Source organism: Dasypus novemcinctus, chromosome 24, assembly GCF_030445035.2.
Source record: "Dasypus novemcinctus isolate mDasNov1 chromosome 24, mDasNov1.1.hap2, whole genome shotgun sequence".
Lineage (NCBI taxonomy): Eukaryota > Metazoa > Chordata > Mammalia > Cingulata > Dasypodidae > Dasypus > Dasypus novemcinctus.
In genome coordinates this window covers 7,357,669-7,380,320 of record NC_080696.1, presented here as the reverse complement: position 1 = coordinate 7,380,320, position 22,652 = coordinate 7,357,669, and the positions used below count along the sequence as shown (strand labels likewise).

Here is a 22,652-nt window from a genome sequence, read left to right as displayed (position 1 = left end):
AGGAGTCCAGGTGACAAGAATTGAGGTCTAGAACTCTACAGACAGTTAGGAGAGAATTAAGAAATGTCAGCCCAGAATAGTCACGAGAGTGAAGCAAAGCAAGTGCCCACCCAAACTGACGTACACATAGAGAAGTAGCGAAACAACTTAGCTGCTTGAAAATAAATACTCCTCAAGGGAGACCATTTTGAACTAAGAATTATGAGTAGTGGCACTAATTTTAACTCTTGTGCTTCCAGTATATTTTTTGGAAGCCAGCGTCAAGCTCTGGACATTCCAGCCTCATGGTAATTTTACACGTTAGTAAAAGTAGTATTTAAAATTGAGGGCAAAGTACAGTTTGATATGTCTGCTGGGGCCTACACAGGTACAGTGGAGGCACTATAAAGAGCTGGGTGATTTAACGTGGTCTGACCTTTAGGTGGAAAGCTAATTTCTCCATTATATCTAGTATGAGACCAATGCTATCCAACAGAAATATGAGCCATAGATGTAATTTAAAATTTTTCTAGTAGCCACATTAGAAAAGATTAAGAGAAACAGGTGGAATTAATTTTAGTAATATATTTTACTGAACTTATTGTTTCAAAAATATTAATCGTGTATTGAACATAGAGATCACTAATGAGACATTTTCCTTTCCGTGTGCAGCAGGTCTTAGAAAGCAGGCGTGGACGGCATGCTTTGCAAGCTCCACGTTGGACATCGTGGGTCTTCTGGTCCTTCCTTCTGTCCACGGGCCGTCTCTAAAGCTAGTGAAGGTGGTGGCATCTCCACCTTCACCACACAGCCAAGCTTGGCTCTTCCACAAAGTAGAGCCTAATTTGATTTCCTTCCATTCTCAGACTGCGAGCATCTGAGCTTCCAAGTGTGGTGTCCCTAGAATCCTTTGTGATCTTCCTAAGACCTGACCCAAGCCAAATCAGAAACTCAGGGCCTAAAGCAAGGACGGTTGGATGCCAGCCGCGAGCTGACGCAGCATGCGACCGAGGTTGGGTTTCCAGGAAGCAGAGCCTGCGACAAGGAAGAGGCATATTTAGGGGAGAGAGCAGGGATGGGGAGGGAAGGAGGCAGCAAGGCTGAGCTACCAAGCAAAGCCCGTGGAGGTGAACTGTGGCTCAGATATGCAGGTGTAGACGGCACCTCCAGGTGTAGTTTTCTGGGCATCTCCCTGTGCTTCAGCTCCCCTGCCTGGGGTCTTGGTAAGAGCTGCCAGGGCACTAGAAACCCCCAGGTACTTCCTGCTCAGCCTGCTAGCTGCCAAGAAGGGTTCCCGCAGCCAGAGGGAAATGGGCCAACCAACACCCAGCTGCTGGGACTGAAAGCACACTGAGGTGGTGTGCAGGGGTGTGCAAAGGGTGAGGGGTTTTGGGTGGCACATTGGAACGTCTGCTCCAACACGAGCACTTACATGCAGGGACTGTGGGCACCAGAAGGGGCTACGTTGTGTCAGAAAAGGTTGTGACACCCACGTCTTAGACAATTGGTTAACATGTGTTCTAGAGCAGAGCTTCTCAAACTTCTGCGGGTTTACAAATCCCCGGAGTGCGTGTTAAAGTGCAGAAGCCTGTTCCCAAAGTCTGGGGGTGGCACTGAGTTTCTGCATTTCCTACAAACTCCCAGGTAAGGCTGATTATCGGGGTAACCGAAAAAATTAGAAAATAGTCAAATTTATATCAATGTTAAATTTCTTGAAATGTGGTTACATAAGTTAATATCCCTTTTCTTAGGAAATATACGTGGAAGTAATAATGTTCAAGGAGCTTGATGCATGCAACCTGCTCTCAAATGGTTTGAAAATAGAGAGAGAGAAGGGAGGAAGGGAGGGAGGAAGGAAGAGAAGAAGGAAGGAAGGAGAAGGAAGAAAGATAACAGAAGGAAAGAAGGGCAAGAAAGTTAGTTGTAAAATGTTAAAAGTTTCTAAATCTGGCCCTCTGGGTAGAGGATATGTTGGAGTTTACTGTATAGAGTTCATAGTATTTTTGCAACTATCCTTTAAATTTGAATTATTTAAAAATAAAAAGTTATAAAAGAAACAACCAAACCAAACAAACAAAAACCAAATCAAAGAAAAGGATGCTGGACCGTGCTTTGACTAGCAAGGTTCTACAGTGGATTTGCAGCACTGGTCTCACCCAAAAGCTTCTTAGAAACGTAGGACTTTAGGTCCATACCAGATCTTCTGAACCAGGATTAGCAGTTTTACAAGAACGCCGTGCGTTTCGCACCGATTAAAATGTGAAGATGGTGCTGGGCCAGGGACCGCTAGCTGGCAAGCTTGTCGGGGGAGCTTGCCTGGGGAGCCCTGCTCTGGGCTTTGTCCGCCACAGCACCCCTGGCGCCACCTTCCAGAGCAAATGAAAGAAATTAAGACCTGTGAATTCCAAACAAATAACACCAAAAGCCCTCACAGCTGAATTAACATCAACATGGCTAAGAGATAGAACCCCAACAGCTCCGAGCAGCCTTGGCTCATCAGGAGGTTGTGAAACATGCTTGCTGCAGGGTAGGATCCCTCCCCTGCAGTGTTTCCCTAACTAAACTCAGGGCTGCGTCCTAATTAACACGGCATTGGGAGGACAACGTTTTAGTTAATCTGGAGGATTTTTTTTTTTCTACTTTCAGAAACCGTTTTGATGATGGTCACTCAGCTTGGTCCAGGCCCTACTTAAACTCTATTTACACCCTAAAGCTTAAGTGACATTTCTGCCTCCTGGTCCATTTCTTCTCATGGAGTGGACACAAGAGACTCTTACTAGAGAAGACGGTTCCAAAGGTCAACATCTATGGCGTTTCAGCTGGGGCTGACGTGTGTGTTAATGTATCACGTCCACGGGGTGGTTTCTGCAATTCCCACTTCCGCCTGGTTCTAGTGCGGTGACTGAGATGTCAGGGTGGTCACCAACGGCGATATCAAATTTTCCTACCATGTTACTAGGTTAATGTACTTTCATTTCTGAAGCTATTTAAATTCTGTCATTCTTGGCATGGGAATTATTGTGCTTGCTTACTACAATTGTTTCACAATTACCAATCACTCATAGCTATTACCTGAGTATTTTCTATGGACTGAGCTAAGATTTCTACATCTAAAAAGTCAATTAATTCTCACACCAGTTCTCTAGGCGGTCAGGACTGTTCTCATCCTCATTTTGCCGATGAGGATTCCCAGTTCCGAAGTGCTTAGAAAAAGTACCTCTGGCCTCAGAGCTAAGAAGAGGCACCATTTGGAATTACATCTGGTTTCTTGGGTTCCAACTTCTCTGAGATACTATACTCTCTATTACCTTGTCAGAGAAAATGTTAAAGGGCTGAAACACATAATTCAACAGATAAAGATGATAGACGAAGCATCCTACTTTCATACTATATCAAACACTGCTTAGTATGGGCCAAACACTGTTCTAAGTATTTTGCAAATAATTAACTCATTTAGTCCTCACAACCACCTGATGAAATAGATTCTATTATTATCACCCCAGTTTACAGCTCAGTAAGCTGAGGCACAGAGACATTCAGTAAAAATGTCTTTTCTAAGTGAAAACAAAGGTCACTCAGTTAATTATAGGTAGGTCTGGGATTTGCACCCAGGCAGTTTGCTTCTAAAGTCTGCTGCACTTTACCACTCTATTTGATGATGATGGTGATGATGAAGGAAACACCATAGAGGGGAAGCAAGAGGAAAAATGACAAGACAAAGAGTGGAGTGAGGTCAGTGACAAAATTCAAGTTTAAAGTCTTAGACCTCGCTAGAGGTAAATCACAAATCCAACTCAAAATGCAATGGGGGAGATTCAGTCATAACGTGATTCCCAGTTGCCCTGGATCCAAACGTCAGTCGAGCAGAAGTTCAACGGTTATTCCTTGTTCTGAGAACAGAGAGAAATTTCTCCCCTGGGCAATTCTCTTTTTAACTTTTTAATCCAACTTATGACTAAAAGGATATACAAAGATAGGTCAAAAATAATGATTTAAAACCAAATATGTTCAAGTCTTAAACTCTTATTTTTTTAAGTTAGTGCTACATTTATGTTTTATTTTTTGGCACAAACCCACTGCTGCCATCGATGATGTCGTTCCCGTTATCTCTGCTTGGAAGGGTGGAGCAGATTGGGATTTGAGGACAGAGGGACGCTGGGTGGCTCGGCCGGTGCCGTGCTGCCTGGCTGAGCACACTGCTCTCCCCTCCTGGCAGGCAGCAGAATCCATCATGCGGAGCATCTGTCTTCATGAAGAGCTGAAGACTCTTTCATGGTGAAAGATGATACAAGAGCTATAAAGCACGGCATTAAAACCAAAACGGGCTGTCTGAGAAGTCACTGTGCTTAGATTACTATATACAGCCTGTAGAATTTTGGCAAAATTTCGGGTACAGTTTCTCAGTAATGGGAGTCAGTGAAGAATTTCTATGTTATAGCCAAAATGTTCTCATCTTCACTTCCTACTCAGAGAATTGGCTGTCACCCATAATCCAATTACCAAATCCATGAAGCCGACTAGGATCCAAATAATCACTATTGGGACACTAACAAATCATGTGACAAATGACATGATATCAAGGAAAGGCACATCATTATTTTTCAGACCAGGTGATTCAAATGCCTTTTGGCTACAGTTGACGGAAGCACAATCAAGCTGCCCAGGAAATAAAGGAATTTATCAAGGATACTAGGTTATTTCTTGTAATTGAAGGAAAAATTGGACAAACCACAAGGAAAGAACATGTTTATAACTCAAGATCTTCAGGTACCCAGGCCTGGACGCCATGAGGACTTTCCTCACTGCTTCTGTGTTCCCGCTGGCATATTCTTTTCCCTACTGATCGGCTTCTTCTCCATGACTACAACTGTGCCAAGAGTTGTCACATATGGCATCACTCAACATCAGGTAGAATCTGACTGATTTCCTCACTTCCAGTTTGAAAACTCGTAGGACATTTCTCTAATCGGACTGCCTCTAGGACAAGCAATTCAGGTAAGAAGCTAGCAGTGTCCCTGAGAACCACAACTCTAGCTGGGAAGAAAGGGTGAGCTGAATGGAGCTGTAGAGATGGTAGTGCATGCCCACTGTATAGGAGCACTGCAGAGAAGGATGCGGGTCATCCAGAACTCCTGTGGGATCGCGTGCTGAGGATGTATGGACGTATGCGTGTAAGTACGTATGTATGTACGCATGTGTGTATTCCAGGGATTGAATCCAGAACCCTGTATATGTGAAGCAGGCTCTCAGCCCCTGAGCTGTGCCTGCTCCCCTGCACTTTTTTTAACAGGAGATGAACTCATTTTCACTGACTTCCATTGACTTCACGCATGAATGAAAGAGACTTAATTCTATGCTTTATCATTTATGCCTTTTGAAACTAATTTTTATGTCTGTCCATCATTGTAAGTTTTCAGTCGTTCTTGGTCCCAGTGATGTTAGCTTTACACACATTTCCCATCATAATCTGAAGCACTACAATGTACTGCTGGAATAAGACTAGAAGTCCTGTGTGTGAGACGGGGCTCAGAGGTTCTCTCATAAAGCAGAGAGGTTTTGTCTTAGGGCTTGGGGCAAGATGCTGGCTACACAGGCAAGCCCTGTGCCCGGCTTGATACCTGGGGCTGTTTTCTGAAGAACTGTTACCCAGTATCTTTCTCCATATAAGAGAAGCACTACATAGTAAATGGTCCTACAAGCTTAGGCTTGGCATGCCTGAGAGTGCAGAGCAGAAGACGGAGGTGAACAGGGGCCCATCCATCCTTTGGGCTATTTGGAGAGGTGCTGATCTGCGCAGCCTCAGTGCTCTTCCAGCACCTCTTGCCATTCCCCTGCCGAGGAGGAAAGTTTAAAGTGGTGAAATCAAGTTAAATGAACTTGAAGACAATTCTTCAAAGGGAACCCCCCCCCCCCCCGAAAAGTTTCATCCATGGCACAGAAAGGAAGAAATTCAGCGATGTTTTTGGTTTGGTGCAGGTTTCATGACGAGGTTTAAGTCTCCATCACTTTAAGTCTCAGGTGCATTTTAACGTCAGCTGGGGAAACCGCTTCCTTTACCTCCATCTAGTTTCCTAAGTCACTGCATATTTGAACAACCAGAGAAAATGTTAATTAAGGGCCCATATGTAGAAACTCCTCAGCTTTGTTGCCATGGTTTTCATGTCAATCCACCATATTCTTGGAATGGCTCTTCCAACCGCCTCATGCCTCTTTTATGAAAACACCTGCTATTATATCTTCCAATCCTAGCAATCTCAATGGTAATTATCACTTTGGTTGTATCTGCATGAGTACTGTGTACTATAGATAATAAATATATATAAGTCGGGTCTGTAATTACAATTGATACCGTTGTTTATTTTTTAAAATTTAGTTCTATTTGAGATCAAATGAAAAAACATTTTAAAAGAAGAAAAAAGAGCCCATTTTTTTTAGTAAGATGTATGTCAAGAGGAAAAAGAGGAGCAATCACAATTTCTTGGGAGTTAAGTGGTACTGCTTATCCGTTAAAAAAATTAAAACTGCATTCCTTGAAAATTGATTAGTGAACAACATATGGGTACTTCTTCATTAACTTATAACTTAGCATACGGAAGTCTGTTAAGATACAATTTTCTCATTTGGAAACCAAATTGTTTTAAATTGCCTTCATTATATTCCCCCCACCCCCCATATTTATTTTAAACTTTTTTGCAAGTTAGATTTCTTCTCCTTGAAATGAAGCAAGGTGTTTGGCCCTTGTTAAGTAACTTTATCCTGTTAATCCCTTTCCATTAAAATGATCCTTCAGCTTTATGCCCAATTTCTCACCTTTGGTTATCGCCCACTGCATGTGGAGGCCATTGAAGAGTGGGTGTTGAGCACCCCAATTCGAGTTTGCCCTCCAATTTAAAATTAAAAGATGTTATGGCTGTGACTGACTCATGTCATTGACACTTTTGCTAGTTTATTTAAACGTGCTCTGCTACTTAGCTGTGGCACCCACTGCTCAGTGCTATCTAATACCCATTTCCTTTTTCTCTCCTAATAGAAACCCAGTGTAATTTGGCCCAGCCATATGTCCAACTGAAAAACTATATTACCAAATTCCCCAGCTGCTGGGGTAGCCATGTGACATAGTTCTGGCCAATGACATGTGAACAGAAGTCTGCTTGGACATTTTGAAAATGCGGTTTCCTTCTATACATGTCCCTTCCATCTTGCTGTTGGAATACAAGTGGAATGGCTGGAGCTGGAGCAGACATCTTGAGTCTATAAGGAGAAGAACATGAGACTCACAGGCACGTCTCTCATGTTCTGCTTGAGCCACTGAATCAGTGCCAGAAACCACCGATCTCCAGACTTTCTGTTACATAAGAAAAAAGTAATTAAAAAAAACCCAAAAACCCTTAATTTGTTTAAGCCACTCTTTGAATTGGTTTCCTGTTATTCTATCACTGCCTGATGGACTCATGTTGGACAAGTTTTTTTAACTTCCCCAAGGTTCATCTGCCTTATGAGATGAAGTTAGTAGTAACTGTACGTACTTCATAGGGCTGTTGTAAGAATTAAGTGAGATAATTTGTGTTCAATGTTTCGACCAGTGAGCGGCACAATAAATTCTTATTGTTTGCTTACCAAAGCTCCTCCCCTCAACTTTTGTTAGTTTAACCTTCCTTGTAAATTGTCAAAGTTGAAATGTTTTTTATCTTTTCCAATATCCATAATTAAGCCTTCAATTATTTGCATGTAGGTTGATTCTGAGAACTAAAACCCAACAAATAACATTTACATGATTATGAAAATGCAAGAACCATTTTCAGCAGGGCCACGTCTTCAGCTCTGAGTATTTTACTCCAACACTGCAAACTTCATGGCTTTCAAAGCTAACGTTCTTAAAACCAAGCCAATATGGATCTGTTTGTGGCTATTCTTCTAGTTGCTGAAAATCCTGTACAGTAGAGCATGCTTTATATTTGGATGATGTGTTTCTTGAGCATATATCTCTCCCCTTACTCTACCTTTCTTTTGGGAGGCAGAAACTTACGCCATTTACCTTGTATCCTCCAGCTTCCTACTCCTACTGCCTGCACTTGTCCTCTCCTGTGCTTGCTGTTTAGGCCTCCAGACCAGTACCTTTCTTTTTAGCACTCAGATATTCTTCCCTTGCATTATGCCCTTCATAATCTCTCCTCTGCTTTCTACTTTCACTGGTGTCTGCACTCTCTTGTGTGCACCATTGCTTATTGTGTCTATCTCATATTTTCTTATGTCTTTTCCTTTTCATATTGTTTGTGCTTTTGGTGTTGCTGTTTGGTTTCAGATTCTAGGAAATTTATTTTCTCTCTTCATCCTATGGTTCTTCAGGATTTTTTATTTTAATTCCATAATCATATTTTTAATTACCATGAATACATCTTTTTTTTTTTAGTTACCTTTTTGTCATAGTCTCGTTTTCTTGTCTAATGCATAAAATATGTTCCTGAAACCCTCTGGGAATACTTTCTGTTTAAAAAAAAAATCATTTTTTTCTTGAATTATCCCTGGGCCTTCCGTGATGACTTCTCTCTTTACTCAGCTTTCCTTTTCTCATTCAATATGTAGCCTTTTGCAAAGGCTGCTGCTATCTGGTCATCAGTTCACACGTTAGGGGCAGTAGCAGGGCTGGCTGGGACTGTGAGTGCAAGAGTGCTTGCGGTTTTAGGGTGAGCGTGTGTGACCCCCTTGTGGTGTGGAACCCGTACACGCTAGAACAGAAGGGCTGTTCCCGATCCCTGATCCCAGCCCTAGCCTTCAGAATCCTTTTCACACAGTTCACTCAGTTTCAGAAGAGACAAGCCCTCAGCGCTTTTTGGCTGTGAAGTAACTGGTTACCAATTCATGTCATGATGATTACGGAGTGGGGGAATTTTAGTTACTTCTACGTTCCGAGCACTCAGCGTGTGGCTGGCACACAGCAGACAATCCATCAGGATTTGCTGAGTGGATGAATTAGTGAATATTATTATAGAATCACTAAGAAAATTACTGATGAGATCCTTTCAAACACTTTTGCCCTTAGAAACAGTTTATCCTCTGCTAGCTTTGGGTTCAATTCCTGAAGACGACAGCCGACATCAAGGCCATAGACACAGAACAACCTGTGACTTTCAAACAATGCCAGCCATTTTTTCCCTAATTTTTGGCGAGGATTAAAATTAAACAAGGAAGGGGTGGATTTTCCTAGAATCTTCCTTTCCAAACTAAAATGGTCTTTATTCAGTGCCTTTGTGCCTGCTTCGAGACCAGACTCAGGTATTATAATCGGGATGCGTCCGCTGTCAGGCATTAGAAGACGCGAGGCTGAGGAGTAAGGGGCGAGTGCTGGATCCTGTTCTGAAGGGTAGCTGGAAAGAAAAGTGAGCTGCTGCTCAGCTGTGGACCGCCCTCCCTGCTGGGCGGAGAGGCGGGCTTGCACTAACAGCAGCCACAGTCGGAAAGCACAATCTTTTCCCGTCTTGGGGCTCACGTTTTCCCTTCGGTTTGGCATTAGCTCATGTCCACGGGACCTTGAACACTGCCTGCAAAGTGGCCAATCCTTTAAGGAATGCGGAGAGACGAGACATGCAGGGCAGGAGGCATTTTCCTCCACAATCACCAGAATAGCAAGCGCCGATGCTTACACGGTGTAAGGACGGGATTTAAGTCCAAGCCGCCCTCCACCCCACTCCCACCCCCCTTAAAATAATCTCTCTTTGGACTTCTGACCTTTTAAATTTTTATACAGATGCTCGACAACGGTGACATTTTCACAATTTAAGATGCACATTCATCTGCCCAGTACCCATCCAAAATGCAAGCGTATAACATTGTGTAACTGTCATTTTTGAAAAAAGATATCCCACAACTCTAAAATTCCATTTTGACATAGTAAGAACTTGGTCTTTATGTATGATTGGATGGGGAATGTCCTACGAGAACACACGCATGTATTGCTAACGTGAGTAGGTCAGGAACAGCAGTGAATGAAGAGCTTACGAAATACAATAGCCAAGAGGTCTAATTTTTCACGTTTATAAACAGCAATCTTTTTGGTACCTATAATTCTACCCCCAAGGACTCATGTGTAGTTGTTCAACATGTATATTGCTGAAAACAATTTGTGGGGTCTTTTTCCTTTTTCTTAATCATTTTCATTTAAATAAAAGTCAAACTTACAGCCATTGCTCACTCACCATAAATTGGTCCTAAAATAAAAAAAAAGGAAATGAGATAAACTGTACATGTACAGAATACTCAAATATTTGTATAGAGTGTTCCAAAAATTCTCCCCTCAATACATGTTTCAGGAATACAAATAAATATAAGAAAATGATATCTCTGGAGGTCAGTTTTAAGTTATGAACAATTAATTTGGGGGAATGTCTCAAGTTTTATAATGGGAACAGTCAGCAGGTGGCTGTGGTAGGGTCTCTCACTGGTTCCTCTTTCTCTTTTCATTTCCATCTTCATTAAAAAAAAATCTTTTTCTCCATCTTCATTTTGTGAATGCTAATATTTTTTTCTTGAAAGCAAAAAAAAAAAAAATTATACCAAAAAACCCTTCTTGTGGTACCTTCCCTCCCATGGGGTTATTTTGCTCTTCTTTTTATCATTCCCCAAGATGTGAAAGAAGCTAATTGATTCAAGATCTGTCTTCTTTTTAAATATAGGTGTTCTTCACCATAAATGGACTTTTGAGACCTGCCTTCTCTGAATCCCATAAGTTTTAGGATGCTCTGTTTTCCTTTTCCTTCATCTCAAGAATTTTCTAATTTCCAGTATGTGTTCTTCTAAGCCATTGGTTGTTAAAGGTTTGCTATTTAATTTCCACATATTAGTACATTTTCCGGTTTTTCTTCTGTTATTGATTTCTAGCTTCATTCCATGGTGGTTGGAGAAGTCGCTTGGTATGATTTCAATAGTTTTTAATTTTTTGAGTCTTGTCACATGTCCTAACATTTAGTCTCTCCTGGGCAGTGGCATGAATGCCCTTGAAAAGAATGTGTTTTCTGCTGTTGGTCGGTGAACTAGTCCATACGTATCTGTTCAGTCTAGTTTGTTTGACGCTCTTTGTAAAAATCCATTAGGGTATATGATTATGATTTGTGTGCTTTTCTGTGTATGTTCTATTTCAATAAAAATTTTTAAAAAAATCTGGCTGACAAAGTACATACTACCCCAGGTAGTGGTGCTCCTGAGGGTTACAGAGATACCCAGGTCCTACGGTCATGATAGATGGCTCTGGAGTTCAATGCCTTGCTAGTGGGCCCTACTTTGGAGTTTGTGCTCCTGAGTGTGACAGAGTTGGACTCAGATATGACTTCTCTACACATGCCTCTTCTGTCCCTTTTATTGAACCTGTGGATGGCACTGGGGTTGGTGTATGCCCAGGAGACTAGAATCTCTGGCTGTCCACGTGCCAGCTGGGCACTGAACCTCAGTGGAGCTGCAACATCCACTTTCCAGTTCTTTGGACTTACCCAGGTCAGCTACTAAAGAGGCGAGGATGGACAACCACCACACCAAGGAAACAAGAGAGTCTACAACTTAAAGCAGGAGAGTCCCATCCATCAGTCATGTGGGACTGAAGCTCCCTCTCAGTTAAGAGGTGGAGTGGGCATCACCCTCCCAGAGTCCTCAGGATTGGGGAATAAAATATGGACTAGAGTGGACTTACTGGTGTTCTACTACAGAATTTTGTGACTCTAGAAATGGACGAAATTATATCACTGATGTGGAGACAGTGGCCATTGGAATTGCTGAGGGCAGAGAAAGGGAAGAAGAGGTGTGATATGGGGGCATTTTTGGGACTTGAAGTTGTCCTGAATGATATTGCAGGGACAGATGCAGGACATTATATATCTTGCCATAACCCACTGAATGGACTGGGGAGAGTGTAAACTACAATGTCAACTATAATCCATGCAGTGTAGGAGTGCTCTAAAATGTATTCATCAAATGCAATGAATGTGCCACACTGATGAAAGAAGTTGTTGACATGGGAAAAGTGGGGGTTGTGCAGAGTGGGTCATATGGGAATCTCTCATATATATATTTTTTTAAAGATTTATTTTATTTATTTCTCTCCCCTTCCCGGCCCACCCCGGTTGTCTGTTCTCTGTGTCTATTTGCTGCATCTTCTTCTTTGTCAGCGGTACGGGAATCTGTGCTTCTTTTTGTTGTGTCAGTTGTGTGTGTGTGGGCAGTGCCATTCCTGGGCAGGCTACACTTTCTTTTGTGCTGGGCGGCTCTCCTTACAGGATGCACTCCTTGTGTGTGGGGCTCCCCTACGCAGGGGACACCCCTGCGTGGCACGGCACTCCTTGAATGCATCAGCACTGCACATGGGCCAGCTCCACACGGGTCAAGGAGGCCTGGGGTTTGAACTGTGGACCTCCCATGTGGTAGACGGACGCCCTAACCACTGGGCCAAGTCCACCGCCTCCCATATTTTTTAATGTAACCTTTTATGTGATGTATATATCTTTTAAAAATAAATAAAAAAATAAATTTTAAAAAATCTGGCTGAGTACACACTAGGAACTTGGCTAAATAAGAAAAACAATTTTGTTTGCTTTGTTTTTCCTGTTTATAAATGTTAAGATTATTATGTGTTTAAAGAAGTAAGGGTTGAAAGAAATAGCATCTGCCAATCCTTGTGCAGATAAATGAATGCAAAATTTCCCCTGCGTGGCTCTGCCATCAGGCACCTCAATCTCAACCCACTGGTTCCATGCTGGTTCAATCCACAACTTCTCAACCCTGGCGCAATAACTGGGCTGAAATGTCAAACTGGGAGATGGTCCCACAATGTGCCTGCCCAGGGGGGCAATCAGAGTGTCAAGATAGCTGGCACTTAATAACAGAGCCTGAATCTCAAATCACGTCTTTCCGGGAGATAGGCCATTTCACTAAGATCTTGCACTGAACAAGAAACAGGCATGGAGTGAGGGAATGAGCTCCCAGGGGTCCAGCCCCAGGGGTCTCTGTGTTTCCAGCCTTCACGGAATATTATCTCCAACCTTCTTAAAAAGAATCTGTTCCATTTTCACTCATGCACGATTGCAAGGGGCATCAGAACAAGAGGGAAGACATGCCGAAACGATTTTGCTTTTCTAAATCCCAAGCAGGGATCTTTGCATACAGAGATCACTCCAGGTTAGAGCATGAGACAGACTTTATTCTTCGCTGAGGTTCTCCAGATGACCAGTGGTTTCCCAATACTGTGCACTGGATCCCTGAGACCTGCAGGGAAGGGCTCAGAGCAATCTGCTTCTTGCAAACTACACAATGTATTTAGACTGTGTGACTGAAGAAAGTAGTATAAGTGTTAGAAGTCTGTTTTTGCATATCTCCCCAGAAGAAAAAAAAAAAAAAAGAATTTCAGAGGAGGAGATGGGTGGAATTAGGGGGCAGAAGAACACTATTTTATCTTTAGGCTCTTTGAATAATTGAAAAATTCACAGTGATCTGATGAATCAGTTAACATTCTCAAATAGGCACCATTTTTTTTTTTTTTGCATGCAGATGTAAATGATCTGTCTTTTGTAGCTCACATTAACCTTACCAGTCAGAGATTTAAGGAAATTGTCCAACTTGTGCAAAAAAAGGACTTGAGAAATGAAAAATTTTCTCTCAGCTAATGGCTTCTGTCTTCTTTTTCAGTGAGGAAACAAGCAATCAGAAGTGAATTCCACCAGCCCCCTCCACCTAGCTCCAGCTAAAGCCCAGCCTGTGGGCCATACAACCTATGCCACAATTATTTAACTCTACGATGCAGCCACAGACAACATGCAAACAGCATTCTAATAAAACTTTGTTTATAAAAACTGCCCCCAGGTTTTAGTTCCCCACGCCCTGCACTAGCTCCTACTGTCATTGCCGACTCAAGGACACGCTCCAGCCATTCTCTGTGCTCTCCTACATCATCAAATTGTTCTGCCCCCACAGGATCATTCCCACCAGGAAAGAAACTTGATGTGGTTTCTCCCATCTTAAAAACTCTCTCTTGGGGAAGCGGATTGGGCTCAACTGATAGAGCATCCGCCTACCACATGGGAGGTCCAGGGTTCAAACCCAGGGCCCCCTGACCCACGTAGAGCTGGCCCATGCACAGTGCTGATGCGCACAAGGAGTGCTGTGCCACGCAGGGGTGTCCCCCGCATAGAGGAGCCCCACACGCAAGGAGTGTGCCCCATAAGGAGAGCCGCCTAGTGCGAAAAAAAAAAAAGTGCAGCTGCCCAGGAATGGCGCTGCACACAAGGAGAACTGAGGCAGCAAGATGACGCAACAAAGAGAGACACAGATTCCTGGTGCTGCTGACAAGAATACCAGCGGACACAGAAGAACACACAGCAAATGGACACAGAGAGTAGACAAATCAGGGTGGGGGGAGAAAGGGGAGAGAAATAAATAAAAAATAAATAAATCTTAAAAAAAAACAAATACAAGCTCTCTCTTGACCTCACTTCCCATTTCTCTACTGCCCTTTAGAACAAAACTTCTCAATGTGTCCACCAATATTCCTCAGAACATACTCAAATCAAGCTTTTGACCCCACCATTCCACTGAGGATGCTTCAGGTCAGCAATGACCAATGGTCAATTCTTGGTTGGTCCTTAACTTACTAGACATAGGAGCAGCATTTGATCACTCTCTTCTTGAAACTCTTCTCACCTGGCTTTCAATGACACACACTTGCCTGGTTGCTCTCCTACCTCAACAGCTGCTCCTTCTCAGCCTCCTAGCCCTGATTCTTTCTTAACTCCTCATCTTTCAATGCTGGAGTATAAAAGATTCCATTTTGGACCTCTTCTCTATCTGTCTATATTCGCCTTCCTGCTGATCTCATCCAGTCTCACTAAATACTTTATATAACCTGATGACTCCCAAATTTAAATATTATATTTGGCACTCAACTCCAGGTGCACATATTCAACTGCCTACTCAACATCTCCACACAAGTGTCTAATAATAATCTCAAACTTAACATGACCAAAACAGAATCCCTCTATATACCAACAAATGTGATTTCTCTTAAATGTTCCCTAGGTCATTAAGTGCTATTTTCACTGTTCTTGTCTTTTGGTGCAAAACTCTAACATCATCCTTGCATCCTCTCTTCTCATTCAACATACAATTCAAAAGCTTATGCTGTTAGTTCTTTCTTTAAAATGGACACAGACTCTGACCCCTTCTCATCTTCTCCATGGTACCACCTTGGTCCAAATCATTAGCAACTTTCGGCTACAAATATTTCAATAGTTTCCTAACTGGTCTCCCTACTTCCACTTTTGTCCTCGTCCCCAGCAGTTCATTATTGACTGAAATAGTAAGTCATATCGTGTCCATTTTCTGCTCAGAACCCTCCAATGGCTTCCAGCTCACTCAGAATAAAAGCCAAAGTGCTTTTAAAAGCCTACACAGGGAAGCGGATATGGCTTGAGCAATTGGGCTCCCGTGTATCATAGAGGAGGTCCAGGGTTCGATACCCAGGGCCTCCTAGTGAAGGCAAGGTGGCCTGCGTGGCAAACTGGCCCATGCAGAGTGCTGCCCCGTGCAAGAGTGCTGCAGAGCTGGCTGAAGTGGAGAGGAGAGCTGGCGCAGCAAGACAATGCAACAAAAAGAGACACAGGAGGGATAATAAAAGATGCAGCAGACCAGGGAACTGAGGTGGCACAAAAGAATGATCACCTCTCTCCCACTCCAGAAGATCCCAGGATCGTTTCCTGGAGTCGCCTAATGAGAAGACAAGCAGACACAGAAGAACACACAGCACATGGACACAGAGGGCAGACAAGAGGAGGGGGGAGAAATAAATAAATCTTGAAAAAACCTATACAGACGATCAGAAGGGGACTTCTGTTACCTCCCCAAGTCCCTCTGCTCCTACCGCCTGCTGGCCATATCGGGGACTCTGCCTTGGGGCTCTGTCCTTGCTGGCCCCTCTGCATGGAGTGCTCTCCCTCCAGATGCCTCATGGCTGGCTCCCCCAGCTTCTTCAAATATTGCCCCAGTACTACCTTCTCAGAGAGGACTGACCGACTGTCCTACCTAATGCTCACTCCCCACCCCCAGCAATCCCTATTTTCTTTCCATCTTCATTTCTTTCACCATCACTTATCTCCTTCTAATTCACTCCATGATTTATTTCCTTAATTAATTGCTTCTCTCTCTCCTCGCTAGAATGTATGCTCCACATAGGCAGGTGTCTTGATCTGTTTTGTTCACTGCTGTGAACAAATAATAAAATTTAGTTGGATAAATAAATGAGTGGATGACTCCAAGCCCCTAATTTTATGAATGAAGAGTTGAGGGGCTTTAAAAGCCCATCAGTTGCGGGTATTTGATATACAGACTTCTCCTCTAGTGCTCTCTCCTGGAGACCCAGGCTCAAGGTTCATTTTATCAGGATGAAGAAAGACCTGCTTAGTTCCTTCCCATAAAATGTCAAAATTGTGGTCTTGCTGGGGGGAAATATTACATTTACAACAGAAGTTTGTCTTCTGCAGGAATCAGCCTTTATTTGTTTCCTTCAACAGCATTTTCTCACTTGGTTGGCTTAAATAAAAGGTTGAACATGCTTTAATGTTGTTAGGTGAGTTTGTGGAACACTGTGCATTTGAGCTTTTCTTGACTTTTTACCTTAGCTTACTTAAGTCATGGTTGAAAACAATTTCCCTTATTCTTTAATTTTCTAGTTAAATGTTTAAAATTGGAGACCCAAGGCATCCAAAAGATTGCCTTCTTTATTATTCTGTTTTCCATCCCCTTACGGGGATGCTTTGGATAGGAATATGGGCCAATCTTAGGTACAGAAAACAGGCTAATGCAAAACATATTTGCCCCCACACCAACTATTAAAGGGGCAGATGGTTCTCTGACTCTTGAAAATATCATGCTAAAAGGGCATTTTCTTTGCCACATAGAGGGCTCAGTGAATCGTCTGGAAGTTGAAGAATGAACAAATGTAGTGAGGGTTGCTGATTCTGCTTTACAAAATAATATAGTAATATTCACATTTTCCCCATTGTGCTCAGAGGTGGAAGCTGAGGTTTTACTTAGGAAAATTTTCTCATCTTAATATGAATCTAGGCCAAAATGTTGCCAAATAGATGCTCTAAGCCTCATTCAGCCCACAGTTGTGCATTGTGTGTGTGTGTGTTTGGCTCATGTGGAGTTTTAAACTCTTGCCAATATATAACATCTACAAACATTTTTCCAGCTTCTCTTGGGAGACAACCCAAAGATCTGGCAACACGGAGCCCATGCTTCTCTGAAGGAGAGGTTCTCAAAGTGTGCTCCCTTGACCAGCAGCCCTGGTGCCACGTGGGGCTCATGAGCGCTGCCCAGGCAGGTTTCCCCCTGGGTCCACGGAAGGGTCTGGGCTGGGCCCAGCAATCTGTGCTCTATCAGGCCTCCCCAGTGACCCTGAAATGGGAAGCCCCTGATGGGAGATGAGGAGCAGCTACGCTGGTTAGCATGGCTCTCCCCTTCCTTTCAGTCTCACTCCCGGGCGAAGCAGTTATCACCATTACCCGCTCCAGCTGCGGAGAGATTCCCATCTTCACCCCCCCAGCCAGCCTCTCCTGGCCCTGAGAGTTAGCACTTGTCCCTGTGACGTGTCTGTTACACGAGTCACTTATTGGGTGGACAGAAGGAATGAAGATGTCCCTCAGCATCGCTCACTGGTGGGGGCACCAGGGGAGAGGTCCAGGGCCTGGAGAGCCAAACTCTCTTCCAGACTGTTTGGAAGGAGCAGAGAGCCAGATGCACTGTGGGCTGAAATGCAGAAGCTGACGACAAACCAGGGAGCCGGAGTGCTCCAGAGGGCATTCCACGCCAGGGACTGCGAGGGGACGGGAAGGAGCTGCATCTGAGATGAAATAACTCCCACGGGGGGAATTCCACTCCCCTGAGTGAGGCCAGAGATTTGCAGAGTGCAGAATTTGGAAGGAAGCTTTGGTCATGGCGAGAACTGAGAAGCAATCTGGTGTGCATCTCCGAGGAGACGTATCGTTGAGGTTTTATTTCTGTTCTTTCTTTTGCAGACCATGGGTCCAGCCATAACCATCCCGTTTTATTTCCCCCTGCCCTCTGGTTTAGTTTCCCTTGCCAATGACTCAATCCATGCCCCAAGTCAGGCGGTGGGCAAATGGGAAAGGAGCCACCAACTTCCCACCATCTAAGGACGGTGCCCTTGAGGGAGAAGGGAAAGTTCACCCTTACGGTTGGCAAATCGTGCTGGTTAATAGTATTGTTTAATTGCCGGAGGTATCACATTTTTCATCCAACTACAGAGAGAGAAATTGAAAGACCCAATTTTCCTCCCCATGCCCATATCTTAAATGCAGGTGATTTAAATGAGAAAAAAAGCATGCAACTCTGTGCTAGGATACTACTGTAACCGAGCAACTGCTTGTAGACCTTTGCCTTCTCTGATCACCCCTATAAAGATGAGGCTCCCTCCTCCAACCCTCACACACCTTCTCTTCCTGTTTATTCTTCCCCACAGGTCTCTATCAGATATACTTTACTTCTGAATCGTGATTGCTCTCTTTCTTCTGTGAGAATGCTGGCTTTCAAAGGGAGCCTATCCCTACACTCAGCCAGTGTGTGCTGAATGAATAAATAAGCCAGGTTTGTAAACAACTTCTTAAAATGAATTCAACTTTCATAGAAACTGAGGTTTCTACCAGGTGCTCTGCATAACGCGAGAAGACACCTCCTTCAGTCCTGGCACTGCACAAGGGCCAGGACAGCGGCCTCTGGAGTCAACAGGAGGTGGAAAGTTGGAGGGGCTACTGAACGGAGAAAGTACGTTTTCAGAGTAAAGTGGTGTTTGCAAATCTTTACCTTGTGGCTGGGCAACTTCAGCGGGGAAAAAATCCAAACCCTTCAGATTAGCACAGCCCAGGAAGGCAAAACGTATTCTGTAACTTTATTAATTACACAAGGAATATCAAGCAGCTACTAGAAAAATTGCAGTAGATGCAGTTCTGATGGGGGAATGTTACAAGGGTCAGAAACCAAAATCCCTAAGGGAAATTAGTGCAAAGAAACTCACAAAGAGGAGGAAATGATAAATTTTAAACATAACTGCACAAAGGTTTAATGCAATAGATGTGTAGATTGACTTATAATAAAAAAATCCATATTTGCTCTTGGTAAAAGCCTCCCTAAAAGTCACTGCCACTTGTTGAAATTTTTTTTTTATTGAGATTCAGGGCAGCTCATGAATTTCTCACTTTTAAAGGGAATGTGGTTACATTTGAGGAAAGAGATTTTGCAAATACCTTGCATTTTGTATATCTATATTCATAATCCCATTCAACCATCCATCCATATACTGAGAAATGAAATATATACAAATCCACAGGATACCAGAAGAGGAACTATTGGAAGGCAAATACAATGCTATCACACAATGTTCATTGAACTGAAAAGCTCTCCAAGGGTAAATTATACTATGGAAGCAAATGGGCGACTTGGTCCTTGAAGAGAGAAAACAGATTAGGTTTATAATACACTTTTGGAGAGCAGTTTCTAAAGACCTCAGAGTATTAAACTGCACGGCATTTTAAAAATTCCCTTATATAAGAATTGAAGTTGAAGTTATGTAAACATTAGATATCAACCCCTGCCATAATCACTAACAAATATGAGACTGGGCCAGTACATCTGGTGTGGCTCAGAAAATTGTCAGAACACTGAGGGTTAAAAACTACTTGATGACTTGACTACAATGCACACACTGAAGTGACCCATGACACGGGAAACTATAAGGGAGCAAAACATATTTGATATATGGGCTTCAAAGTATTCTTAGAGTCACATTCTTTTACTTGATGCATATTATTTGAAGGGTAAGAATCAACAGTATTATTCTTTATATTATAAACATGGAAACAAAAAATTCTTCCTTTTTTATATACATTTCAGTGCTCCTTTAATGGGGATTAGGCATTTCTAGAGAAAGGACCACATTGACTTCAGGGTTCCTAGAAGTTCACAATTTCTTGTTTGATAACATGGTGCTTTATAGTCTAGGTTATTTCTGTGTATATCTCAAAGATCACCTATATTAACAATTTCTTGATAAGGAGCCATGTCTAACTCATCTTTCTAGTCAATAGCTGGATAAATATTAGTTTAAGTGTATTTTTTCATTTCTTTATATATTAACTGAGCAGCTAATATATGCATGGCTGTGGGCTAGGTGCTGTGCAGGGGAAGAGAAGTTAAAAAAGATGCTGAAGATGTCTGCCTTCAAGGAGAGGGCTGGAAGGCAGTGTTGGAAGTGGGTTGAGGATGAGGTTAAGAGAGAATGATTTGGGATAAGATGTTTAGGTGAAATGGAATGTAGTTTCACCTATCTCTTTTGTTTTACGAAGGAATTCCATACGAGGCCTTTTCCTTAATGGAAAAATCTTAAAATTTTAAGTAGATACCATTATTTGGGGGTCTCTGAATTTCGCACTTGGCAGCAGACTTTCTTTTTTTACACTAAAATGTTATTCACATGAAAAATGAAAAAACCTCAAAGCCTCTCACAGGTGTCAGCTCAAAAGCTCAAGAATTCAGATCAGTATCATGTGCTTGGTAAGTTCCTATCCACATACCTTGGCCACTTCCTCTTGAAAAGCCACGAGATTCAAATGGGAGATGTTGACCAGGTCAGGCCCGTACACCACCGTGACCATGCGATGCTCCAGGCGCCCGATGTTGCCCACGTCCAGCAGCTCACGTAACTTGGGGTCCTGGAAAAGAAACGTCCGAAGATTTAGTCTCTATAACTAACAGGGGAGCATAATTTCAAAAGATTAGAGGTAGAATGATTCCAAACCCAAGTTTTCATTTACTCAGTAGAAAATGATACGAGTTGAAGCCCCTCATTTCCTAACACTCCTCTGAACCCCTCAACCACCCCCACTCCCAGGACCCTTCCTGCGCGAGGCTCACAGCGATGAAGTGACTTGGGCTGAGGAATTCCTGGCTGCAGGCTTACAGCCCTCTGACACGCGCTGCTTCTGTCATACTGCCATTCAGCAACACTTCTTTAAGTGCCATAATTCTTCCTTTATTTCCTCAAATCATTCTGTGCATTGATATTGAAATGAAAAATCTTTCTCCTCTCAATTCATGGACACATTCAGACGAAAACAGTGGTTCTCATAGAATCAAAACATAGCGGTGCCATGGAGTACTTGGGCAGAAATAGAGCTGGCTCACAGCCTGGACTTCTCTAACATTAAGTACCTACATAAAGGGTTAGGATGTTAGAGTGGGCAAACCAGTGCACATGCCATGAGTAGGTGAATTTCAATCCTATCCTCAGAACATACTGGACTCTCCGTAGGAAACGTCTGCAGTCTTTGTAGAGCAAGTTGCATTATTTGAGCCAACACAAGTAAGGATCCCTGGAGATCCAGTTCTCTAGAAAGAACAGGTTCCAAAACATTTTGGAGCTCAAAGTAAAACCTAAAATAGGGTTCAGCCAGCTTGGCTGAATTTATTTCCTTCCCATTGAACAGGACCTGAAGGAAATGAGAAGTCTATGCAGAAAATTATCCTCACATCAATCACTTAGCAAATTTGCAGCCAGACATCTGAACATGGAATGGACTTTCCTTCTTATTTATTTAGATAATGTTGGGCCAACAAGGGCTGATTTCTGAGGCTGGTTATTCTGACCTCCTTTTTGAGGTTTTCATATAAACCATCCTTTCTTCAGAAAGCCAAGAAAGAAAACAAACAAAACCTACCCAACTGAGTTACTTTATTTGGTGCCATTCATTTCCCTCTCTTTAGCTAATAAAACTTTCTCTTCTGTTTGGCTGCACGAAGAGGAACATTTTCAGTACAGCTATGAAGAGAGAAAGCCCCGTTTTGAAGCTGTGTCCAATATAACTGAACTTTCAACCTCACTAACAAGTTGAGAACTTATCAAGCATATGGGGCCTCCTCAAAGGAGGAGAAAAAAGCATTCATTTGCATGACCCAGAAAAGAGAGGAATACAGTAAAATTTTTTTACATAAATAATAATAGCAAAAAGGGGCATATTTTTAGCATGTTAGGATAAATAAAATCTAAAGACAATGTTCAAGAAGATTGGGCATTTTGTGAAGGCTAATTAAAGAATGATACCAGTTGTTCTGTGAAACGATTAATTGCATCATAGGTTTTGAAGACCATTGAGGCAAGGTTAGAAGAGAAAATACATTTGATCAGTCCAATTATTTTGTATACTTGGAAGAGGAAAATCATTTTCAGAAATGACATAATACTTCTAATAATAAATCATGAGTTTTCGATCAGTGATTACAGAGTCCATCAATATCTTTCCTTCTATAATTTTTAATGGAAAAATATTTGGGAATGAATCAACTCTCTCTTTTGGGACCTACTTTCCCTCCAGTGACAGCCACGCAACTCACCCTCTGGCTTTTCTCTTTCCCAAGCTTTTCTATTCAGTCAACATCAACTCTATCGCCCAATTCTCATTCACATTCTAAACACTTTTTTCCACTTATTAAATAGTGGGTTAGATTACGAGTGTCACCTCTGAGAACTGCAGGGACTAGGAGTGAGGGGTCCTCGAGAGGTAGGAACTCAAGGCTAACTGAGACCATCCGGAGGAGGTGCCCAGATAGGAAAGAGTTCTGGAAAAGGG

General features: G+C 42.6%; 1 protein-coding gene across 3 annotated transcripts in view; it reads right to left on the bottom strand.

Moving 5' to 3' along the window:
- Nucleotides 1–22,652, bottom strand: part of PLCB1 (phospholipase C beta 1) — a 699,686-nt gene that overhangs the window by 227,203 nt on the left and 449,831 nt on the right. For all 3 annotated transcript variants that reach the window (XM_004470680.5, XM_004470679.4, XM_058287542.2), the window contains exon 4: nucleotides 20,601–20,738. In XM_004470680.5, coding sequence (XP_004470737.1) covers nucleotides 20,601–20,738 — 138 coding nt within the window. The remainder of the gene's footprint in view (nucleotides 1–20,600; nucleotides 20,739–22,652) is intronic.